This window comes from Chlorocebus sabaeus, chromosome 16 (assembly GCF_047675955.1).
Source record: "Chlorocebus sabaeus isolate Y175 chromosome 16, mChlSab1.0.hap1, whole genome shotgun sequence".
NCBI lineage: Eukaryota > Metazoa > Chordata > Mammalia > Primates > Cercopithecidae > Chlorocebus > Chlorocebus sabaeus.
This window is the reverse complement of record NC_132919.1, coordinates 28,146,036-28,170,016: the sequence shown is the minus strand read 5'-3', so window position 1 is coordinate 28,170,016 and position 23,981 is coordinate 28,146,036. Positions and strand designations below refer to the sequence as shown.

The following is a 23,981-nucleotide window of genomic DNA, read 5'->3' as shown; positions in this document are numbered from 1 at the left end:
CATCTTGACTTCCCAGTCTGCATCACATTGATGAAAGTATGCTGAGGGTATCTGAGGAGCAGGAAGTAGCAAGGTCTTTAACTGTCTTTAAGAGATATATGCAAACCAGAGAATGGGAGATAAATTCCATTCTGGCATCAATTTCCACATCAATCAAGTGCCAGTTATTAAATTATTGTCTCATCTCCAAATTCACCCATTTTTACTCTTCTTTGTTGCTAAAGCTGAGACCCTGAAAATCACATTTCTTTGCCTCGCCAGCTAGGTTTGTTATACTATGTTAACTGGGGGCACCAGAGGGACATCCCATACCTGAAGGAAAGACAAGAGACTTGCTCCTTCTTGTCTATCTGCTGACTGCTTCTTGTGGTCTTTTGGTTCCTGTGTCCTTCACCTAGTAATGCTTCTTCATTATGGTAGTAGCACTTCCTTTTTGAAGCAACAGCTGAATCCAGTGTGTAGCAGTTTTTCTATAGTTCTATAATTGTCATTACTCTAAGGCACCACCACCAGCCAGCCAGTGCTCTGGCTTCAGAAGTCTGTGTCCCAGAACCCTAGGTGCCATGAAGCCCCTCCTCTAAGCTCAGAGGCACTAATACCAGCTAAGCAGCACTTTCTCCTCAGAGACCTTAGTTTTAGCTCTGTGGGGCCAATCCTCTAAATTTCTAAATTTTTCTCTTTGATTCTTTGTTTTTTGTTTTCTAGCCCTTAAGGTGGGAGGTATTACTCACCTCTGTGACACCTTAGATTTCTCTAAAAAAGTTATCTACTTAATAACTTTACATCTAGTAATTAATTCATTGTTAAAATTTCTTGGCAAATAACTCGTAGAGTTTCTGTTTATTTATTTATTTATTTATTTATTTATTTATTTATTTATTTATTTATTTTTTTGAGACAAGGTCTTGCTCTGTCACGCAAGCTGGAGTATAATGGCATAATCATAGCTCACTGCAACCTCAATACCCTGGGCTCAAGCAATCCTCCCACCTCAGACCCCTAAGTAGCTAGGACTGCAGGTGTGTACCACCACAGCCGGCTAATTTTGGTAGTTTTTGGAGCGATAAGGTCTCACTATGTTGCCCAGGCTGCTCTCAAATTCCTATCCTTATGCAATCCTCCTGCCTCAGCCTCCCAAAGTGCTGGAATTACAGGCATGAGGCACCGCACCCCACCCAAGCTGGTGTGGTTTCTATCTCCTGTTAGGACACAGTTAAATGAAGTTAGTAAAAGTTAAAGTTTTTACAAAACTTAAGAAAAAATGCAACTAAGTGAAGGCAACACATGACTCAATAATACTGCAGTTGCTCTCAGCTCTTATGTATCTGTGCTATATTAATTTATACTTATAATTATGCCTGAGTTGTTTCAAATATAAGGGATTAGATTATCAAGGATGGGACCATGATTTCTTGTCTCTCTCTCTCTTTTTTTTTTCTCTCTCTCTTAAGCTTAGCTATATAAGCCATAATCTTTTAAGTGAAACACTTCATTTGGTATGCAATGAATGAGTTTCAGACATATTGCAAGATAGGGATCTATTCAGCTTGAGGAGTTACTTAAAAGAACTGGAGTGGTTGATACATCTAGGTAATTCACTCCTGGCAAGAAGCAGTGTGATCTAGAGATTCTCAGCAGCCCCCCAAAATCAGGTTGTGAATACCCAACCTAGTATGCCCATGGTCCTGCTGGTGGACAGCACAATGAAGTTCTTGCCAAGCAAAGCCAAGGAGTATTCTACCAGGTCATCACTTTCATAAGACAATTGTAGTACACATTGCTGCCTATCATAAACACTGAGGTTTGGAGGATGTTCCAGGTACCAAAAGAGCAGGACTTACAGCCTCAGACAAGGCCAGGAAAGACAGGGAGGCCTGCTAGGTACTCCTGATGAACTCAGCTCACAATCTCTCTTTTTATATATATCGAATTCTTCCTTTTGGTTATATCTGATGTGCCCTTTTAGTTATGTTTGAGTTAGATGCAGAATTATTGCTCTAATAACACAATCATACTCTGCAAATTAGACCGTTATCAATATTTTGCAATAGATGCTTGACATGAAAAGTGTTTGGGTAGATGGGGAAATTCCCATTGGCAAATGTAATGAGGAAATACCCTATGATAATGTGGATATATTTTCAATTATAATTTATACTTGTAAATTTTGAATTGTTGTGAAAATTGTTTAAAAGTTTTTTTTGGCCAGGCACCATGGCTCACACCTATAATCCCAGCACTTTGGGAGGCCGAGGCGGGCAGATCATGAGGTCAGGAGATTGAGACCATCCTGGCTAACATGGTGAAACCCTGTCTCTACTAAAAATACAAAAAATTAGCCGGGCATGGTGGCAGGTGCCTGTAGTCCCAGCTACTCGGGAGGCTGAGGCAGGAGAATGGTGTGAACCCGGGAGGCGGAGCTTGCAGTGAGCGGAGATTGCGCCACTGCACTCCAGCCTGCAGCCTGGGCGACACAGTGAGACTCCGTCTCAAAAAAACAAACAAAAAAAGTTTTTCTTTTTATCACCTACTTGTATGAACTAAGTTCTCATCAATAATGACCACCAAGAATTTGAAGAGATCACTGTTAAACTGTCTCATTCAAGAACTGCATGCAGTCATTTCAATAATAAAATCCTGTATAAAAAAAGTGATGTTTAGAGAAGCAATGTCAGGTTTTTCATTAAATTTTTAGACAACTTTATTTGGAAACGTATACAAATTCAGTATTTAGTGTCATCCTTAATATGTTTATTTTCTCATTAAAAGTAAGTAATATAAAGAAAACCATTTTTTTTTCACCAAGTCCCATGTAATTAGTTGCCTCCAAATCCCCTTTAATTTATCCCAGTGTGCTGTACAAGTATTATTTCTATGGATGTCATGATGTGGAAAAAAAAGGTAAAGAACCACCCCTTTAACATTTAGATCAGGATTCTTCACCTGGGTTCCTTGATAGGTTTTAGTAGGTATGAGAAATATGCAAGTACATCTTTCTGGAGAGAAGGTCAATAGTTTTCATCAGGTTCTCAAAGCTTAAGAAGCAGCTAACCTCAGAGATTTCAAGCTCCCCTATAATTTCACCCCAGAAGAAGTATTGATACAAGTTAAGGGTTAAATGGACTCCAGTGGTACAACCAGGCCTCCAGCATCATAGGTGGGAAGAGTGAAAGTGCTATAAATAGAACTAGGAGGACTTTTGTATCTTTGGCTCCCTCTTTTGGGAATCCTGCTCTTGACCTCTCTCTCCTCAAATTCAGCCAGAATAGTAAGAGGATCCTAGGATCTTCACTCTATTAGAAGATACCTCCTCTCTCAGTTCACCAGAAGACCTAGCAGGAACCAGGGTGGAGCCTAGGAAAATTAGGTAGAAATGGGGCACAGAGCCTAGATTCATCAAATGCTTACTGTGGTCCAGCTCTGTTCACAAAGTGACTGTACTGGGATCTGTAGACAAAGCCTGAAAGCCAATATCATAAAGACCACATTTGCCCAGACCTTCTCTGCTTTGTTTCTATAGAACTTTGTATGTATATAGACTTCTCCTATATTTCTACATACCTCCTTTCGTGCCTAGCAGAGGTGACAGAAGCCATGGTACCACTAAACTACGCTCTAATTATGATGTGTTTTCCCCTGCTAATTGGCTTTGAGCCCCTAAGAGGTAGATAAACATTTCTTGTTCTTACAGCAGTGTCTAGTATATGATACACATTCAAAAAATATTTTCTCAATTATTAGTAAATAAATTAATGAACATGCACCAATAATTTCCAAATCTTAGTTTCTTTAAAAGGTATATACCAGGAAGAAATATTTCCCCTGAAAATTAATAAATGAACTTCCTGATACAATGTGAATTTTGTTATCTCATAATTCTTGATCAGGATTTTATCACCTTAGATATGTGGAACAAAAATGTTCCACACTTACCCACAGATGAAACATGTCTTGACCACTAATCTACTTCTACTATTAAGAAAAAGAATGATGGTCGGGCGCGGGGGCTCACGCCTGTAATCCCAGCATTTTGGGAGGCCAAGGCAGGCGGATCATCTGAGGTCAGAAGTTCAAGACCAGCCTGACCAACATGGTGAAACCTCCGTCTCTACTAAAAAGACATAAAATTAGCCGGGCGTGGTGGTGCATGCCTATAATCCCAGCTACTCAGGAGGCTGAGACAGGAGAACAGCTTGAACCAGGGTGGCGGAGGTTGCAGTGAGCTGAGATTATGCCATTGCACTCCAGCCTGCGCAACAAGAGCGAAACTCCATGTCAAAAAAACAAAAAAACAAACAAACAAACAAACAAAAAAAGACCGGGCGCAGTGGCTCACCCCTGTAATCCTAACACTTTGGGAGGCTGAGGTGGGCAGATCACTTAAGGACAGGTGTTCGAGACCAGCCTGGCCAATACAAAAACTAGCCAGGTGTGGTGGCGGGCCCCTGTAATCCCAGCTACTCAGGAGGCTGAGGCAGCAGAATTTCTTGAACCCGGGAGGTGGAGGTTGCGGTGAGCCGAGATTGCACCACTGCACTCCAGCCTGGGCGGCAAAGGGAGACTCTGTCTCAAAAAAAAAAAAAAAAAAAGTTATCTTAATTACATAGAGGGCTTTACAGTTTATACTGCACTTTACCATACATTATCTCAAGAATCCTGTCAGTTAGGGTTCCATTGTAGAGATAAAGGAATTAACGCTCAAAAAGTTCAAGCCATTTGCATAAGGTTTTAGAGCTGGAACTAGAAACCAGGTCTTCTGATTCCAATGGTAGTGCTTTCTCACTGCAAGGTTAATGGACTCAAGTCCTACATTTTCCAAGAGAATTTCTTAAGAGTATGTTACCATGAAAAAGTAGATCATCATTGTTGCCATCCCTGAGTCAGAGAATCAACATACAAGTACTAAGACCTACAGATTTGAGTATTACTTTTTCTAGAATGATACTTTGGTTCATAAAGCACATATATTTCATTTATTTGAGTTCATTCAGCTTCTAGCTATGTGTATTTCTTGGCTGTGTATCTAGTTTCCTGTTTGGTCTCCCATACATTGGTTCAAAGTTCTTACTTCTGAACCTTGCCTTCTCTTTTCCTGTTTACTACCGAGCTCTGGGAAAAACACAGTCAGATTGTTTAATCTGTGAACCATACATCTTTGTTTAATTTTGCCTCACAGGCACTCCTGATCACCACCAGGGGGCAAAAGCCTACCAGCTGGCTTCTCTGCACTACACTCTGTATAGGATTGTATAGTACAGGGACCCTCAGTGTCTGATTCTTGATGGAACCTCCCTGCTAATTATTTCAACCACAGGGCCCCAGGGAGAGAACAAAGGCTCAGCACAGAGGACTCTTGTGGCATTTAACCGTACAGCAGCCAGAAAGAGCTCATGACAGCCCTGTCAGTTTAAAAGGAGCAATGAGATCCAAGAGTGTTTGAGTGACAAACAGGAGGGGGTGGGTTTTAATAACTGCAAACTCCCGAGTGTGTGTGTTTTCTACAGCTTTGATATGTACGGTGGTATTTACCAGCTCATCCACTCAAACTGAGAAATAGCCTTGTCAACTCTCTTTCTTTGTGTAAATAATCAGTGATATTTGCATTGTGCGATTTTTTTCTTTTTAATCTTGATTTTCCATTACATTCTTTGCTTATGTTCTGCAAAGAGTTTACCTCTGAGAAAATCATTCCCTTAAAATATCTTTTAATCTTCACTTTTACATAGGTCTATGAAATAATGACATTTAGAGACGAAGGAGAAGAAAGCTTAACGAGCAAATCCTGTTTAATTAAGAGAATGTCTTCACAGCAGGAGGCAAGTGAGAGGTCAATAGCAGGCTGGACCCTCACAACTCTTCGAGTCAGGCTTCCACGGACTCCCAGGCGCGCTCAGCTTCTCTTCTCAGGAATAATGAATAAGTCTTTAGACAGGCAATAGAGGAAGCATGAGGGTACCATAAACCTTTCCAGGGTATCAAAAGGAAAATGGTTTTCTTTCCCGAAGACTCATCATAAAACATGGACAGAAGGGTGGGAAAGTTGAGAAAAAGCCCCCGAGAACCGGGGCGAAGGGGGTAAACTGGTCCAGCTCAGTCCTGTCTGCGCCCAGTGAGAGGGTCTGAAACTCCGCGGAGCCTTCTCACTTTGCTTCAGGATTTTCATCTCAGCTGCTTTTTTCTAAGGTTGGTTAAGCTGTGCGCCGCCCCACCTCATAAAATGGTTGTCTCTTAGGAGTGAAGACTCCAGCGGCCCCCTCACTCGACTGAGACCCCTCACCCGGCTGGCTCCCCTCGGCCCCTTCCCCCACCCCACTCCACAGCACCCAGCGCTGGCAAATCGCGCGATTCCAGTGCGAATGAGGCAACCCAAGAGGGTGCGGCGGCCCGAGGCGCACGCACTTGGCCGGCTTCCGGCAACTCAAGGGTTACGACCAGGCGGCGGCGGCGCGCGCCGAGGGGAGAGGCGGTAGCTGACAGGTGGCGCCTGCGCACTGGGAGCGCTCATTGTGCCCCGCAGCTGCCGAACCGCCCGCCCGCCGCCCGTTCGGCGCGTCAGTCGGCGAGAGTCTGGTGGTGGGTGCGGAGTCTGCGGCCGTTCCCGCGGCCTCCTCCTCCTCCCCGTTCCCTTCATCCCCACCCCGCACCCCTTTCCCCATCCCGGCTCCGTCACCCTCCCGCCCCCCACACTCAGGACAAGAATGCCCTGCCCGGAACAACCCAGCAGCGCCTAGATGGCTTTGGTCACGGTCCAGCGGTCACCTACCCCCAGCACCACCTCCAGCCCCTGCGCCTCGGTGAGTCCTTCCTGGCGGCCGCTCCGCTTGCTTCTGTCACTGCGGCTCCGCTTTGCCTCAGCGGGTCCCGCCGAACGCCACTGCGCACGCGCCGCGCCGCTTCCCAGGCCTTGGCAGTCGGCTGCCGCGAACCCCCCACACCCCCATCTTAAAGACTAGCAGCAGGAACTACAAGACGTTGATTTTTACCCCCATCACCCTGAGCACCTAGCTCCTCACAGTCCTCGCCCTGAAATCCCCTGTGGCATGCCTCCCTATGGCTTGAGCACTTCCTTTTGGTAATGAGTCATTCTTGCTTTTCACCCTCCCCCTTCTTTTACCCTCTGTTGCTCTGCGGCAGGGAGGGGACCGTGAGCCTCCTGCGTTGCCCCTTACCCACACCCACATCTCTTACCCACACCATTTCATAGACCCGTTCAGTATTTGCACACTGCACACCCTTCTTCGGACTCGCCAGGGTGTGTGCCTTCCCCTAGTCACTTGCTGGCTTTCTTGTGCTCTGTACTGTTCAGGCTTTGAACTGCCCAACGGTAGTTACTCCCTGGTTTCTTCCTCCTGCCCCCCACCCCAAAGGATGGCAATGATCTCTATTTCTTGGACCTCTTAACCTTTCCTTTATGAGGTCCCGAAGCATCTGGTGCTGCTTGGTGATCAGTGCCAAATTATTTCCATCTTACAGATATTTATGCCTTACACTCATTGCTCATGATCATTCTCGTTATAAGGTCGTGTTTGTATGACTCGTTACCTCAGATGCCTATGCTAATAAAGCATGCTCTCAGAAGGAGAATACCCAGTAACCAGCCTTTCCCCGCTGGGCCCATCTTTGCCTTCTCTCCTCTCACCACCCCCACTCTTTTACACTCCATTCTCTTAGGCTTCGTTTTTGAAAATATTTATTTTTAAAAACAATATATTGCACCAGTGGGGCGAATGGGCTTTAAAAAACAAACACCCAGATGTTTTAGAGAGAAATAGACTGAATGAAAATGTGAGCAACTGGGAAAACCACCTTGAACTTCTTGCAGAACTGTAATTTTAAAAACTGTGTTGGTGGATTTAGTAGTATCAAGTTGCAAAAAAAGGTATTTAATAAACACTGTACCACTCTCCATTGTAACAAAAATCAATCAGGTTACTCTTAATATTTGTATGTTAACTGAGGTCTGAGCTTTGATATCCTGAAATTTGGTGGCTTGTCATTTCAGTATAATTTCCTGAATTTCAAAGTTTTGTTGTGTATGGTTGTGGTTTCTTCTTTTCTGAGCTTTAATTGCATTTTGTGTGACCAAATTGATAACTATATCTTAATTCAATAAGTAATTTTATTTCAAAGGTTAACATATCTTGGGTTGTTTCAGAGAGCAGAACAGGGATTCTTGGTTCAGGGAGGCAGATTTCCAGTGATTGTAAGGAAGAATTTGTAACAGTGGAGTGCACTGCCTTGCAAAATAGTGAGTGCACATTGCTGGAAATATTCAAGCAAAGGCTGGAGAACATTTTGCCTGGGAGGTGATATAAAGAATTCCTGCAGTGGGGGACTTCTATTTCTAATCTAAGATTTTGTGATTTGAGAATACTTGTACTTCAAAGCTGGTAAAACATTTTAGGGTCATCTGAAGACAAGTATCATAGGAATAAAAATTTAATATAGTTTATTCTTATGTGTAGTACTTTATGCTAGTTTTTGGAAAGTCATTAACATACCATCAAACCTTCTTAATTCACTCCACTAGGAAACTCTTTGGTTTGTGGTTACTAGGCCTGATTTTGAATAAATTGATTGAAAGTTACTAGAGTCATACAAATAAACTGGAAATCAGTACTATAGTAACATTTATTTTCCTTGGGCATTGTTGAAAATAGTTTATGCTATGATAATATATGTATATCAAGTTGTCATCATACTAATTTACTTGAAGTGAATGATTAGTATACAGTAAGACCGTGTACACTTGATATGACTTCATTAGCCAAAACTTGAGTTACTTTCGAATCTTGAGGTATATTAATAGTCACTTTTGACATAGGTAATTAAATTGATCGCGTAATAAGCTCCATTGTTGAGCTGAATCACTAGTATTTCTATATGTACTAGCCTGGTTATTTCAGTTGTTTATACTTGACCCTGTATGCAAAGGAATCCTAAGGCTGGTGTAACAATCAGCATTATTAGCATAACTAATAAGCCGGCTTCCTTTCCCTTTAAATTGTCTCCCTTTTGGACTTCATCCAGAATTGTGTTCAGCTGAGTTGTTTCGAGGTCCTTGTACTCTAGCATTTGGCTGCTGTCTGACCTCCATATATTTTGCTGTTCCATCTCTTGCTGCATGAATAGGTTGGGTCGTTTGCTTTAAAATAGCAAAAAGAACCTAGAGAACCATGAAAGAAGAGATTTAATTTTGTGAGGCTGGAAATTTACATTTTTTAATTAATCACTTTGGGCACGCTGTTAATACTTTTTTACTATAGGATGCAGGGCATTTTAATACTGCCAGCTCTTTAGTGTTGTTTCATTAGGCATTAAACAATATGCTAGGTGTGAGTGACCATTGTAGATACTAAGATGTATAAGAAATTGACCCGTTCATCAGGATCTTGCAATCTAGGGGGCTGGGGCATTGGAGGAAGAACAAACATGAGGTAAGAGGGAAAGAAGAAGGAGGGGAATGATACTGTAGGTACGTGAAGGGTTTGTAATGGCCATAAGTATTATCTGAATTCAGATTAAGATAAATTCACTAATGGCAATGTTAATAATAAGAGTAATAACAATATCTAACATTTCTTGGGTCCTCATCTATGCCAGGCATCATGTTAAGTGCTTTACATGAATTAATTCATTTACTTTACACAGTATGCCTTAGGGAAGTTGCTCTTATCCCCATCTTAAAGATGAAGAAGCTGAGGCAAAGAGTTTTAAGGAATATACGCAGTGTCACTCAGCCAGTAAGTGACTGGAGTTATAATTCAAACCCAGACATGTCTAACTTTAGAATCTGCCATCTTTTCCTCCTTGGTGATGAAAAAGTATGCCTAGTAGGTGGCTCTCAAACTAGTTCTTGAAGGATGGATTGAATTTCTATAGGCCAAGAGAGAAGCTGTGAAGAAGAGAGTATTGCAAGTGAAGAGAAATTGTGTACGCCAAAACTTCGAGGCAGAAGAGTACAGGGCATATCTGAAGGAATTAAATAGACCAGTTTGAGGAAGGATTTGTTTGGGAGAGTAGTAAGAGATAAAGGTGAGGAGGCAGCTAGGATTGCACAGGGACTACTGAGCTTGGGAGTTTGGAGTTTGAACTTGATGGAGAAGGTAATGAAGAGTCTGCTGAGGTTTTGAGTAGATATGATCACAGTGGTATTTTAAGTTTTTTTGGTTTTTTTTTTTTGAGACAGAGTCTCATTCTGCCATTCAAGCTAGAGTGCAGTAGCACAATCTCGGCTCACTGCAACCTCCGCCTCTTGGGCTCAGGCGATCCTCCCACCTCAGCTTCCCCAGTAGCTGGGACTACAGGCACGCACCATCATGCCTGGCTAATTTTTGTTTTTTTGTTTTGTTTTGTTTTTTGTAGAGATGGGGTTTCGCCATGTTACCCAGGCTGGTCTCGAACTCCTGGGCTCAAGCCATCTGCCCACCTTCGCCTCCCAAAGTGCTGGAATTACAGGCATGAGCCACCACACCAGGCCTATTTTAAGAAAATTGATCTAGTAGATATGAGCCAGAGAACTGTGAGAGAGAGAGGCCATGAGTGGAGCCAGTGAGAGGCTGTTCTAGAAGCTCAGATGTGAGGTAATAAATGCCCAAACTGGGATTTTGAAGTGGTAAAGGAAAGAAAGAGACAGGTGTGAGGGGTTGTGGAAAAGACTTGGGAACTGATTAGATTTGAGGGGAGGGATCAGAGATGCCAACTCTTGGGATAGATATTGTTTTTCTTAGATAATAGATGTTTCCTGATTACTAGAAGGCAATATAAGAATCATCTTTGTCTCTTTCTGTTCTTTCTGGTATAAATTTTTTTTAAACTTCTTTTTTATTTTAAAAAATGTATTACTTTTTAATGGACAAAACATTTATGGTATAAAACATGTTTTAATATATGTGTACATTATGGAATAATTAAGTAAAGCTAATTAACATCTATCACTTCACCTAGTTAGCTTTTTTTGTGGTGAAAACATTTAAAATCTCACAGCAATTTTGTTTCTTTTTTTTTTTTTTAAAAAAAAGATGGGGTCTCACTGTAGCACAGGCTGGAGTGCAGTGGCACAGTCATAGCTCACTGCAGCCTCAAGTTCCTGGGCTCAAGTGACCCTCCTACCTCAGCCTCCTGAGTATCTGGGACTGCCCAGCTAATTTTAATTTTTTTTCTTTGTAGAGATGGAGACTTGCTTGGGGACTTGCTGCCCAGGCTGGTCTTGAACTCCTGGCCTCAAGGGATCCTCCTATCTCAGCCTCCTAAAGAATTGGGATTATAGGCATGAGCCACTGTGACCGGCTACAATTTTCAAGTCTACGATACATTATTATTGACTATAGAAACCATATTGTACAATAGCTCTTCATAACTTGCTCCTCCTGTCTAATGGAGACTTTGTACCCTTTGACCATCATCTCCTCCCCATTCTCCCACCAATCCCCAATCTGGTGTGAGTTTTCTGAATTGATACCTATATTGATCCAGGGTTAAATAAACACAGTATAATACTATAATAGTATTTTAGTTTTCTGTAGTGCCCTGTACTTTTCAGAGTGGTTTTTGGTGTGTGTGTGTTTGTGATCTAATTTAATTCTCAAGCAGCCTCAAAAGTTACGCAGGACAGGTACCACAGTTTAAAGACTTGGCTGAAAGTGACAAAACTTGTGGGTGTAATAACTGCATAGAGTTAAGTTCCTTGGCTCCTGGTTTATATCTCTTTCCATGATGTGGTAAGAGAAACAGCATATGCAGTTTCTGATCCTGAGACTTGACTGCCAGTTGAATAAAGGTGCAAGATATGAAACACAATCAAGAACTCACAGTCTCTTTGGAGATCATTTATATTGCAACCTTGACTACCTAGAACAGAATCATCTAAGTTTATGCAAATCATTTTAGGTGATAGCTTTCTTTGAAGCCTATTAACTCTTAATTTATACATAAATCTTATAAATGTGGATGTTAAGTTTTCTTATTCTCATATTTCCAAAAGCAGCATAAGAATGGAAAATTACAGGTGCTGCTAAAGGCAGGTTCCCTATAGTGCTGGGAAAGAATAGCTGTTGGTTTCACCACAAGGGAAAAGGGGGGGGAAAAAAACCCACAAGTAGCTGGCATAATAAAAAAAATTGAGCAATTCTTGCCTAATTAATATAGGGACAGATAGCCCTCTAGGACCCAGTAGTTCCTGACAGCTACTATGATATGTTCCTAATGATGATTCTGAATCATCATAAGAAGGCTTACTCTTGTTTTAAATCTTGATTTAAGCCATCAGGATTGAGTGTGGTGTATTTTTAGATAGATGTCCATCTAAGTTTCATCAAAGTTTTGACATTTAAGATGCACATTCTAATTAATGCGTAAATCCATTTACATATGCATCTTATTTCTTGATGCTGAATAAATATTATTGAGTTATATGTACATATGGATTAAATATAGCACACCTCTCTCACTAGCTTGAGAAAATAAAGCCAAGGCAGATATGAAATTGATTTCTATTAAGTATAAACACAAGTGATGCTTTTCCTGATTTAGGCACCAGTGACAGAGAAAAAAAAAAAAAGTGATGCCTTTGAATTTTTTGAAGACAGCTTTAGAAATTTTCATGAACTCTAGAAATGACTATTGTAGGAAATCCAGAAATATAGAGAAGTACAGAAAAGATTTTTAGAAAAAGACATGTACCATTTATTTTATAAAGCTGAAGTACTGCTGTATATTTATAATTTTATATCTTTTTTTTTTAGAAGTTTGGTGTCTATCACAGATGTATTGCTATATCATTTAAATGACCGCATTCAGTAGTTTTTGTTTGTGTGTTTTGTTTTGCTTTTTTGAGACAGTCTCACTCTGTTGCCCAGACTGGAGTATAGTAGCATGATCTCAGCTCACTGCAACCTCCGCCTCCTAGGTTCAAGCGATTCTCCTTTCTCAGCCTCCCAAGTAACTGGGACTACAGATGTGCACCACCATGCCTGCCTGAAGTTATAGGCTTACAGGCGTGAGCCACTGCACCCGGCTCCATTCAGTAGTTTTAACTCTTTCTAACCATTCCATTCCATTATTGGTTGGCATTCAGTTTTTTCCCAACCCCCCTGCCCCCAGCTTTTTTTTTTTTTTTTTTTTTTTGAGACAGGGTCTCACTCTGTTGCCCAGGCTGGAGTGTAGTGGTACAATCATACAATCACAGCTCACTGAAGCCCTGACCTGAGCTCAAGTGATCCTTCCATCTCAGCCCCACCAAAAAGCTGGGACCATAGACATGCACCACCATGCCTATCTAAATATTTTATATTTTGGAGAAACGGGGTTTCATCCTGTTGCCCAGGCTGGTCTCAAACTCCTGGGCTCAAGCAATCCTCTCACCATAGCCTTCCAAAATGCTGGAATTACAGATGTGACTCACCACACCCAGCCCTTGTTTTTCTATTATAAATTACATTACAATGAACATCATTGGCTAGAAATATTTGACTCAGTTTGGAACATTTATTAAGATTTCAAGAAATTCAATTACTAGATTATAGGGTATAAACAATTTTAAGGCCAGGCACAGTGGCTCATGCCTGTAATCCCAGCACTTTGGGAGGCCAAGGCGGGCGGATCACAAGGTCAGGAGTTTGAGACCAGCCTGGCCAACATAGTGAAACCCTATCTCTACTAAAGATACAAAAAATTAGCCGGGTGTGGTGGTACATTCCTGTAGTTCCAGCTACTTGGGAGGCTGAGGCAGGAGAATTGCTTGAACCTGGGAGGCAGAGGTTGCGATAAGCTGAGATTGTGCCACTGCACTCTAGCCTGGGTAACACAGCAAGACTCTGTGAAAAAAAAAAAAAAATTGTTTTAAAGACTTCTGTTATATATTTATACTTTCTAGAAAGGTTATTTCAATTAATGTTTATTCCAGCTAGCATAGTATAGGAATGCTCATTTTTCCTAACCTTATTTACACTGAATATTCTCATTTCATTTTCATTTTTGAGTTGGTGTCTTGCTATTTCCCAGGCTAGTGTTGAACTCCTGGGCTCAAGCAATCCTCCCACTTCAGCCTTCTGAGTAGCTGGGATTATAAGCCCACACCAATGTGTCCAGCCTCATTTCATTTGTATTTTAATCACTACTAATTTTTTAGGATAAAGGGTAGTACCTAGTTGGTTTGATTTGTATTTTATTATTAGGTCAAGTATTTTTCAAATGCTTATTAGGCATTTACATTAAAGTTTTTGAAAAGATATATTTTTTGAGGTATAATCTACAAACTCTGAAATGTACCTGTTTTAATAAGGATACAATCCAATTATTTTTAGTTAACTTAGAGTTGTGCAACACTCACTTCAATTGTATTTCCTTTTTATAAGCTATTCTTTTCAGTTTGTGTACCCTCTTGATGTATTACAAATATTAACTATTATATTTGTTACAAACTAAGTGCTTTTAAATTCAGTTTGTATTATTCTTAGAATAAAGTCTGTAATTAAATTGCTAGTGATCCTTAAATGATCCAGCCTTGCTTACCTCTTCAGCCCTGTCTCTTCCCAAGTCCTTGCCTTGCACACCGCTCACAGTTAAGCTGACGTGCCCATGCTCCCTTTGGTCTTTAGGCTTTTGCACATGCTGTTTCCTTTACCTGGAACACTTTTCCTTCATCTCTCTACCTAACTATTTCCTACTCATCCTTCAGGTCTCAGCTTAAATGTCACTTCTTCTGGGAAGCTTCCCTGACTCTACCCCCTCAGACCATGGTAGGTGCTCCTTCTACACACAGCATAGCACCATATACTTACCCATGGTGGCTCTTATCTTTTTACTGTACTTGTTTTATTACTTATCTCCCCCACTAAGTCAAGGACTGGGTCATTTGCATATTTTTGTATTATCAGGGCTCAAAAGTATTTGACGCATGGGGCTGGGTGCGGTGGCTCACGCCTGTAATCCCAGCACTTTGGGAGGCTGAGGTGGGCACATCACCTGAGGTCAGGAGTTTGAAACCAGCCTACTAAATATACAAAAATTAGCCGGGTGTGGTGGCAGGTGCCGGTAACCCCAGCTACTCCTACTGAGGCAGGAGAATCGCTTGAACCTGGGAGGCGGAGGTTCCAGCCTGGGCAACAAGAGCGAAACTCCCTCTCAAAAAAAAAAAAAGTATTTGACACATGGATCAATAGATGATCGATGGATATAGTCATATTTAGCAATCTTTTCTATTTTGAGTTCTTCTACTGTTTTTAAGCATAGACAGATATCTTGAGAAGCCCAAAGGATATGATCACTTTTAAGACTTTTGATACATGTTGCCAAATTATCCTGTGGAAAGGTTGAATCAATCTTTGTTTACAAGCATTGTATAAAAATGTTTCAGTGTACTGTCACAGCCTTAAGTATCATCATCATCATAGGGATATTTATTGAACACTTACTGTGTACTGGACACTGTGTTGAGTCCTTATGTGCATCATGTTGCTTAATTTTCACATCACTCCTGTGGGGTAAGCATTATTGTTCTCTTGATTTTACCGAGAAAATAGACTCAGATAAGTGAATTGTCCAGGGTTATAGGCCTGGTGTCTGACCTCAGAACCCCTTCTCTTAATCACTAGTATTTTATTGTTGTTTTAATTTACATTTTTAAAAACCAGAGGCTAAACATTTTTTCAAATATTTACTATTATGTTTTATTATATATTCCTTGTTTTGTAAATCATTCATGTTCTTTGCCCAGCTTTCTTCATGGCTATTTATTTTTTTCATATTGATGTGTAAGTATTCTTTATATACTAAGAGTATTAACCTTTTTCTGTTATGTTGCAAATTTTCCTCTGGTTTTTCATTTGCCATTTTGTTTTATTTTATTTTATTCATTTGTATATACAGACATTTACAAAATTTTAATGCCATGAATCCAGTCTTGTGTGTGGAATTTTTAAATTATTTTTCTTAGTTCACTTTTCCATCAATAAGGATAGAAATATTCTACTTACTGAAAAAATTTGGACCTATATGTTTTAAAGCTATTTATAGTATTATTTTTATATCTTTTAATTGTCTGAAATTAATTTTACTACATGATGTGAAGTAAGGATTATGTTTATTTTGTTCCAAATAGCAGCTTGTCTTAGTTCATTATATGAAACAGTCACTCCTTTTTTCCAGTGGTGTGGAACTCTTCCTTGGGAGGTACTAAATTCCCAAATACTTAATTCAGGTATAAGCTGAAGTGTGTTCCATTGAAGTTCCATTGCAAGTCTCATATATTACTTAGTATTTATTAAATTGCATGCATAGAAAATAAACTTTAAACTAGCTTACGTTTTGAATTTTCACTCAAGTACCTGGGAAGCCCAGAGAAAGAGAAGGCCTTTGGTCCTCAAAAAGTATCTTCAGGTTTCTCATCTTTTCTATCTGGCTTTAAGTGAGAGGGAGCAGTTTCTAGATTATGCTCACGCTGAAAAAAACACTGTGTGGCACTGTCTTCCTAGGCAGCGCCATTAAATATCACTCCTGGAGGCCGGGCGTGGTGGCTCATGCCTGTAATCCCAGCACTTTGGGAGGCCAAGGTGGGCAGATAAGGTCGGGAGTTCGAGACCAGCCTGACCAACATGGAGAAACCCCATCTCTACTAAAAATACAAAATTAGCCAGGCGTGGTGGCACATGTCTGTAATCCCAGCTACTCGGGAGGCTGAGGCAGAATGGCTTGAACCTGAGAGGCGGAGGTTGCAGTGAGCCGAGATCACGCCATTGCACTCCAGTCTGGGCAACAAAAGGGAAACTCCGTCTCAAAAAAAAAAAAAAAAGCAAAATCACTCCTGGTTTCAGCAGCTTAAGATTTACAGTTTTTCCATTAAATGCCTGCTGTAGTGTTGTCTGCAGTAGTGCCTAGCCTTTTGAAGCTATTCACATGTCCGTGTTTTATGTTTATTTGTTAATCCATTAAAAAAAATAAAAACACCTAGCTGTAGTTTTTCCATTCAGTAAACTTAGTATTAGGGAAAGTATTTCCAATTTTTTTTTTAAAAAGTGTAATTCTTGATGAGCCCCTTTACCCAATCTGAAATATGCCAGAGACTGGATGTACGTGAGTAAAACCTTAAGAATCTTGTTAATCAGAAGTATTTAGTGAGTGCTATTTTGTGCAGGTGATCTCATACATTCCCTTCCTTTGTTTCTCAGCACTGACTTCTCTTCAGATACCTTTATAAACTGCCCTGCATTTTCTTGCCCCTCTGAGCAGCAAAGCTACTGATCACAGTGCCCCTCATTTTCCTGTCAAGGTAAAGCCTGGTGAGGTACTCTTGGCTCTGAAATGTAATGGAAGGTCCTATGGTTCCCTAGACTTCCTGAAAGATTGGGGGAAGTACTTCATTTATTGAGTGGGAAAGGATGTGCTTAGAAACAGATGGAGAGAGATAATACTCTGTTCTAGCTTAGATTTGATGAAACTGTTTGATTTAATTTTCTGAAAAACTTATTTAGTCCTTTTTTATGTCTGACACATATTTATTTACTTACTCATTTATACCACTGCTGGGGATCCAGCAGCCAGTTCGTCTCTGACCTCAGGAAGCTTAGAGTAGAACTAGAAAGATTGATATTAAATAGGTCAGTAGATTACAGTGTAGTTGTCACAAATACATAAGCCTTGAGAAGGAGGAAGAAAGCCAGCAAGGACTTATAACTTGAGCCTTGAAGAGTGAGTGGGAATTGTTCAGCAAACAGAGGGTTAGGGGTGAGTGGCAGGATGGAAAGAAGAGTTCTTTTTTTTTTTTTTTTTTTTTTTTTTGAGACGGTCTCGTTCTGTCACTCAGGCTGGCGTGCAGTGGTGTGATCTTGGCTCACTGCAACCTCCTCCTCCCGAGTTCAACCTATTCTTCTGCCTCAGCCTCCCGAGTAGCTGGGATTACAGGCACGGGCCACCACACCCGGCTAATTTTTGTATTTTTAGTAGAGACAGGGTTTCGCCATGTTGGCCAGGCTGGTCGTGAACTCCTGACCTCAAGTGATTTGCCTGCCTCAGCCTCCCAAAGCGTTGGGATTACAGGCGTGAGCTACGGTGCCTGGTCAAAAGAAACATTATTAAGCAAGAACTTAAGGCACAGGGCTACAAATAGCATAATATATGCTGGGAACCACAGGCAGTACAGTGCTGATGCCATGTAAAGTGCAGAAAATAAGGCTGGAGGAGTAAAGATAATTTCTTCTGAATTTTAACATCTGCATCCTTATTTTTACCTTGAATATAGTTGGCTTTTCTTTAAAGTGACTGTGCAAATTTGTGATTGTAGACACTGGGTTCAGCACTAAATAGTCATCACAATTACCATTGGAAGTAGTACTGTTATTGTTCTCAATTTACAGATGAAGAAACTGAGTTTCCAGGAGGTGTCTAGACTCCCCCAGCTAGAAATGGCAGAGCTGGGACTTGAACTTTGTCAGAGTCAGAAAGCAACTACTAGACTAAATTCCACCCCCCTGCCCTTTGGTGTTACCTTCTTAGTGTCAATCAAAGTGCTGTTTGATTGATTGATTGATTATTTGAGACAGGATCTCCATCTGTCACCCAGCCTGGAATGCAGTGGTACAGACACAGCTCACTCCAGCCTCAACCTCCTGGGCTCAAGTGGGATTCTCCTGCCTCAGCCTCCTATGTACCTGGGATCACAGATGCTCACGCCACCATGCCCAGCTAATTTTTTTTAGTTTTTTGTAGGGATGAGGTCTCACTTTGTTGCCTAGGCTGGTCTCAAACTCATGGGCTCAAGCAGTCCTCCCACCTCAGCCTCCTAAAGTGCTGGGATTACAGGCATGAGCCATGTGCATCTGGCCTGACTTATTCTATTTTTAAATTTTATTTATTTATTTATTTTTGAGTTGGAATCTTGCTCTGTCGCCCAGGCTGGAGCGCAGTGGCGCAATCTCGGCTCACTGCAACCTCCGCTTCCTGGATTCAAGTGATTCTTCTACCTCAGCCTCCCGAGTAGCTGGGATTATACGCACCCGCCACCATGCCTTGCTAATTTTTTGTATTTTTTTGTAGAGATGGGGTTTCACCATGTTAGCCAGGATGGGATTTATTCTCTTTTTTAATCATTTACTTTTACGTTTGCCCTGCCACAGTTTGAATCATTGCAATTTGTGTCATTTTGCTGCTCCTGCCTTAGTACTTGATACTAAGGCAGTTCAGCAGAAGTTTGTTGAGAGCCTGAGAAAGCACTGAGGGATGATATAAAGCATTACCTTTGCCTTCAGATTTACAAGTCTGGTGGGGAAGGCAGCTATAAACTAAGCATTTATAATTACCTCGTATAGTGAGCAGTAGGAAAGGCACAAACCAAATGTGTACACGTGAAGAAAACATCAGTTCCAAAGGGGATAATGGTCAGGGAATTTGGAAAAAACTAAATTAGAAAAGATGGAGGAGCAAAATATCTTTGCAGTTAGCAAAATGAGATAAATTTTTTCCTTCTAGATATTAATTCCTTTCAGTTTCATTTATAATTAGAAGCCAGTTTTTTTTTTCTACTGAGTGATTATTATAAGATACTGTTATCTAAGACATGGCAGCCAGATTTGAAACTTCTATGTTTGGAAAGTGTGTGTTTGTAGGTATTACTTTGCCCCTCGCCTATTCTTGCTCTCCCACCTCTGTACTTTTCCTCACTTAAAGAAAAAGGAAAAAACCTGACAAACACTTTTTTTCCCCCTGCTACAGACAGATCAGGAAATGTAAGAAATTATATTTATTGAAGTTAAAGAAGACACCTCCATGCAACTTGCTGATTGGAGCAGTGATTCTCCTATTGTTGTATCAGACACAAATAGAAATAGTAGGAATTTGAGATAGCCCTTTCTTCATAATTGCAATATTAAGCATGTCTCAGGCAAGTATTAGGATAAACCTCGTGTTAGCATCTTGTAACACGTTATCTTAATCTATTTAGGAAGCTCATTGATTCTTTGGGGTTTGATAAAGTGATTGTGATTTAGAATAAAAATGTTATCTGCCAGTTATCCTAACATAAATAAGCCTTATGAGGGTGGAGAAGCCCTAAAAGTATTTTTATTTCTCTCCTTAGGCCCTCAAAAATACCTATAACATTACCTGGGCATGGTGGTGCACGCCTGTTATCCCAGCTACTCTGGAGGCTGAGGCACAAGTATCACTTGAGCCTGGGAGGCCAAGGTTGCAGTGAGTCACGCCACTGCACTCCAGCCTGGGTGACAGAGCAAGACTCTCTCTTAAAAAAAAAAGAAAAAAGAAAAGAAAAAAACAAAACACAAAGACCTTTAACAACATGATACAGTGGCAGTGCAGGGTCTGGAAAACTGTCTGCTTAAATCTGAACCCTGAGTTTATAATTTACTAGACTTAGACAAGTCACTTAACCACTCTATGCTTTGGTTTGCCCACCTGTAAAATAGGGGCAATATGGTACTTCTTTCACAAAAATATTGTAAGCGGTAAGCCAGGGAATGCATTAGCACCATACCTGGCACCAAATATACATGTATTCACAAAGTATTAGTCATTTTTATAATGATGGTGATTTAGGATTGCTATTTGGTTATTAAGCAATTTTTTCATTATAACAAATTTGGTGGGGAAGTTATTTGCTTTATGACAATGTAGTTCACATGGATAACCTATTTCAGAGTTTAGTTTCTCTTTATTACTTTTTACATTTTTGTTATTTCATAATGGCTTCATTTTTTTTTTTTTTAATTAGAGAATCTTTGTTTTAGTTGCCAATTTCCACAGCAAAGTCTTTTGTGTGTGATTTTGTGATGACCTTGGAGCACCATACAGAAAGATTAACCCAACTGTAATCTTTAAAATTCTTCTTCCCTTGAAAGTTTATCAATTTAATAGGCTATGCTTAGCAGCATATTAATCTGTTGAATGTTTTTCTATATAGTAGGACAGATTGTTGCAAGTGGTCACCTTAGTTTGTATAGTCAAATCATATAATTAATGTGTTGGTATTTTTAGTGATTGAGACTATAAATCATGTGGCAAAATAGTAATTGCCATTTATTTTTTTAAAATATGGAGATCCAAAGACACTGAGTGTATTCATGGCTTTAAATATATCCTTGTAAAGGGAAACAATAGGTGAGAAGAATGATCTGTCTAATCCGGCTATTACGAGCAGTTGGCAGTTGAAATTGAATGCTGCTCTTAGATGCATTTCCAAAGCAACTGAATGTGCTTTTTCTATAAGTGTCTGAAGCAACAATAGGAGAACATGTGAATGAACTCACATATGATATAACAAGAGATCTTTGGTTCAGGCTTTGGTTGCTTTTAGTTTACAGTTTTTATTGAATCCTATCAAAAAACAGAAACAACCTATTTCTTTTTTGAGTATTGAAAAAAAGGACACTGAGTTTTCTGTGAACGTGATATGCTGATTTGTCTTCTTAATCTGTCTATACAAACTGAAACTTTCACAAATCTGAGCATTTTTATGCTGATTCCATGGTTTTCTATTAAACTTTAAAGGAAACTATTGACTGTAAAGGAAGTCTGGTTAGGCAAGGTGCAATTGAAAAATCCAGGAACTCCTTCCATACTTGCCTACTAAACATTTTGTGTGATACAGAATCTTGAAAATTAAATCTAAGGCTTTTAGGAGAAATAAAATATTTTTAGGACATTTTCATTTAAGCACTATTTTGTGTGATTTTAATCTATAGGATTTTTAAAAATTAAGGTAATCTTTTTTTTTTTTTTTTTGAGACGGATCCTCGCTCTGTCCCAGGCTGGAGTGCAGTGGCATGATCTTGGCTCACTGCAATCTCTGCCTCCCGGGTTCCCGCCATTCTCTTGCCTCAACCTCCCGAGTAGCTGGGACTACAGGCCCTCCACCACGCCCGCTAATTTTTTGTATTTTTAATAGAGACGGGGTTTCACCATGTTAGCCAGAATTGTCTCAATCTCCTGACCTCATGATCCGCCCACGTTGGCCTCCCAAAGTGCTGGGATTACAGGCGTGAGCCTCTGCGCCCGGCCTTTTTTTTTTTTTTTTTCTTTTTTCTTTTTCTTTTTTGAGACAGTTTCGCTCTTGTTGCCCAGGCTGGAGTGCAATGGCGCAATCTTGGCTCACCGCAATCTCCACCTCCCGGGTTCAAGCAGTTCTCCTGCCTCAGCCTCCTGAGTAGCTGGGATTACAGGCATGCGCCACCGTGCCTGACTAATTTTGTATTTTTAGTAGAGACAGGGTTTCTTCATGTTGGTCAGGCTGGTCTTAAACTCCCGACCTCAGGTGATCCGCCTGCCTCGGTCTCCCAAAGTGCTAGGATTACGGGTATGAGCCACCGTGCCCGGCCAAGGTAATTTTATTTAAAAAAAAAAAATCAGGAGGTTGGGTATGGTGGCTCACACCTGTAATCCCAGCACTTTGGGAAGCCAAGGTGGGAGGATCACTTGAGCCCAGGAGTTCAGACCAGCCTGGGCAACGTAGCGGGACTCCGTCTCTACAAAAAACTAACAAACAAATAAACAAAACACACATACACACACACGGAAGTATTCTTATATTCTTGAAACTGTCTTATAGAAAATTGTAGTTGTGGCTTAAAAATGAAAACGTTTCAAGGCACAAAGATGATTTGGACTTCTATATTGATCAGCCTGTTCAGGGTATCAGTCTGCTGAAAGTTAGAGACGTTGGTCGTCTTTGGTTTGTTTCTAGGTGTCCTTTTGGGTAATTCAGGACACTTTGAAGAAGGCTGTTTTAACAGATCTCAGCTTAAATCTTTTTTTCATAGATTTTTTTTCTCACTTTATTAGATTGCATTCATTGGCAAACACGTGTGAGTTACTACCGTATATAAGACTTTATGTGATTTAAGCTGCTGGTATAGCCTACTCTTTAAAGTGAGTTGCCTTATTTTGAACATGTGATTTAGAAAATTGTATGGTTGAGGTTCTTTGTTTTTACTGTTTGTTCGTTCTGATGTTATACGGAAGTCTCCCATTTGTACTTTTTTATTCTGTATTTTACTTGTGGCTCACATTTCCGAAATAATCATAATAGTGATTCTCTAATTAGAAATTAGAGAACTTTGTGCAATAGTTGTATTGACTCCAAAGTGAAACCTTTTTTCTAAAAAATGAATTTTATTATATATATTTAAGGTATACAATATGATATTGTGGGATACATATAGATAGTAAAATGGTTGCTATAACCAAAGTGAAACCTTACTGAATTAGATTATATATGGCTGCAAATTCAGACAAAGGAAAAAAATTACTGACTAGACAGTTGCCTTTGGAAATTATTTGAGTATACAAAATGCTATTTCAAGGGGTCAATAGTTGAGAAAATGCCTTGTAGCATTGTTATTTCTTAACCCCTAAAATTAGAAAAGTTATCTTTCCTTATTTTGCTTTTTGCCTGCTACACTTGATTTATTACTGACTTTCTGAAATACCATTTTGGATATAGAGAGCAGAATTTCTTCAGGATCCATAGGTAATATGACAGTGAGTTGATATAATGGAGGTTGTTTTCTTTTTTAATGCTGCTGAATTTTTCTTGGTTACATTAGTTTGAAGAATAAAGTATTTTATACACTGGTCATCAGTATGCTTTTCTACCCTGCCAAATCCAGACCCAAAAGGACAGTTTCCCACTCTGGCCAAATTAACAATGCTTGTATGTCTTAAGTACTTGTTCTCCAGGAAATAGGCTGCATTCTATCATAGTGGTTAAGTTGACTTTAGGTTCTTATGCTAGATTCTGGAGTTAAAAATCCAGCTCTAACACTTATTAGGTGTGTGACTTTGTACAAATTAACTTTTCTAAGCCTCAGTTTCTTTATCTGTAAAGTACAGATAATTCTAATACATATCTTATAGGATTATTGTTGGCTTTCTTGCAAGAACTAGATGAATGCTTAGCACAATGTCTGATACTATTGCATAGTGAGAGTTCAGTGACTGCTAGTGATTGCTAATGTTAAGTAGATTTAATTTTTTGC

At 40.1% G+C, this 23,981-nt stretch overlaps 1 protein-coding gene across 2 annotated transcripts in view; it reads left to right on the top strand.

Moving 5' to 3' along the window:
- The first annotated feature begins 6,503 nt into the window (after positions 1-6,503).
- SSH2 (slingshot protein phosphatase 2) overlaps positions 6,504-23,981 on the top strand; it is a 302,660-nt gene continuing 285,182 nt past the window's right edge. Inside the window, exon 1 of one of the 2 annotated variants that reach the window (XM_008010924.3) lies at positions 6,504-6,794. In XM_008010924.3, the coding sequence (XP_008009115.2) occupies positions 6,732-6,794 (63 nt within the window). In that variant the 5' untranslated portion in view covers positions 6,504-6,731. The remainder of the gene's footprint in view (positions 6,795-23,981) is intronic. The other variant, XM_008010921.3, reaches the window with a different exon arrangement.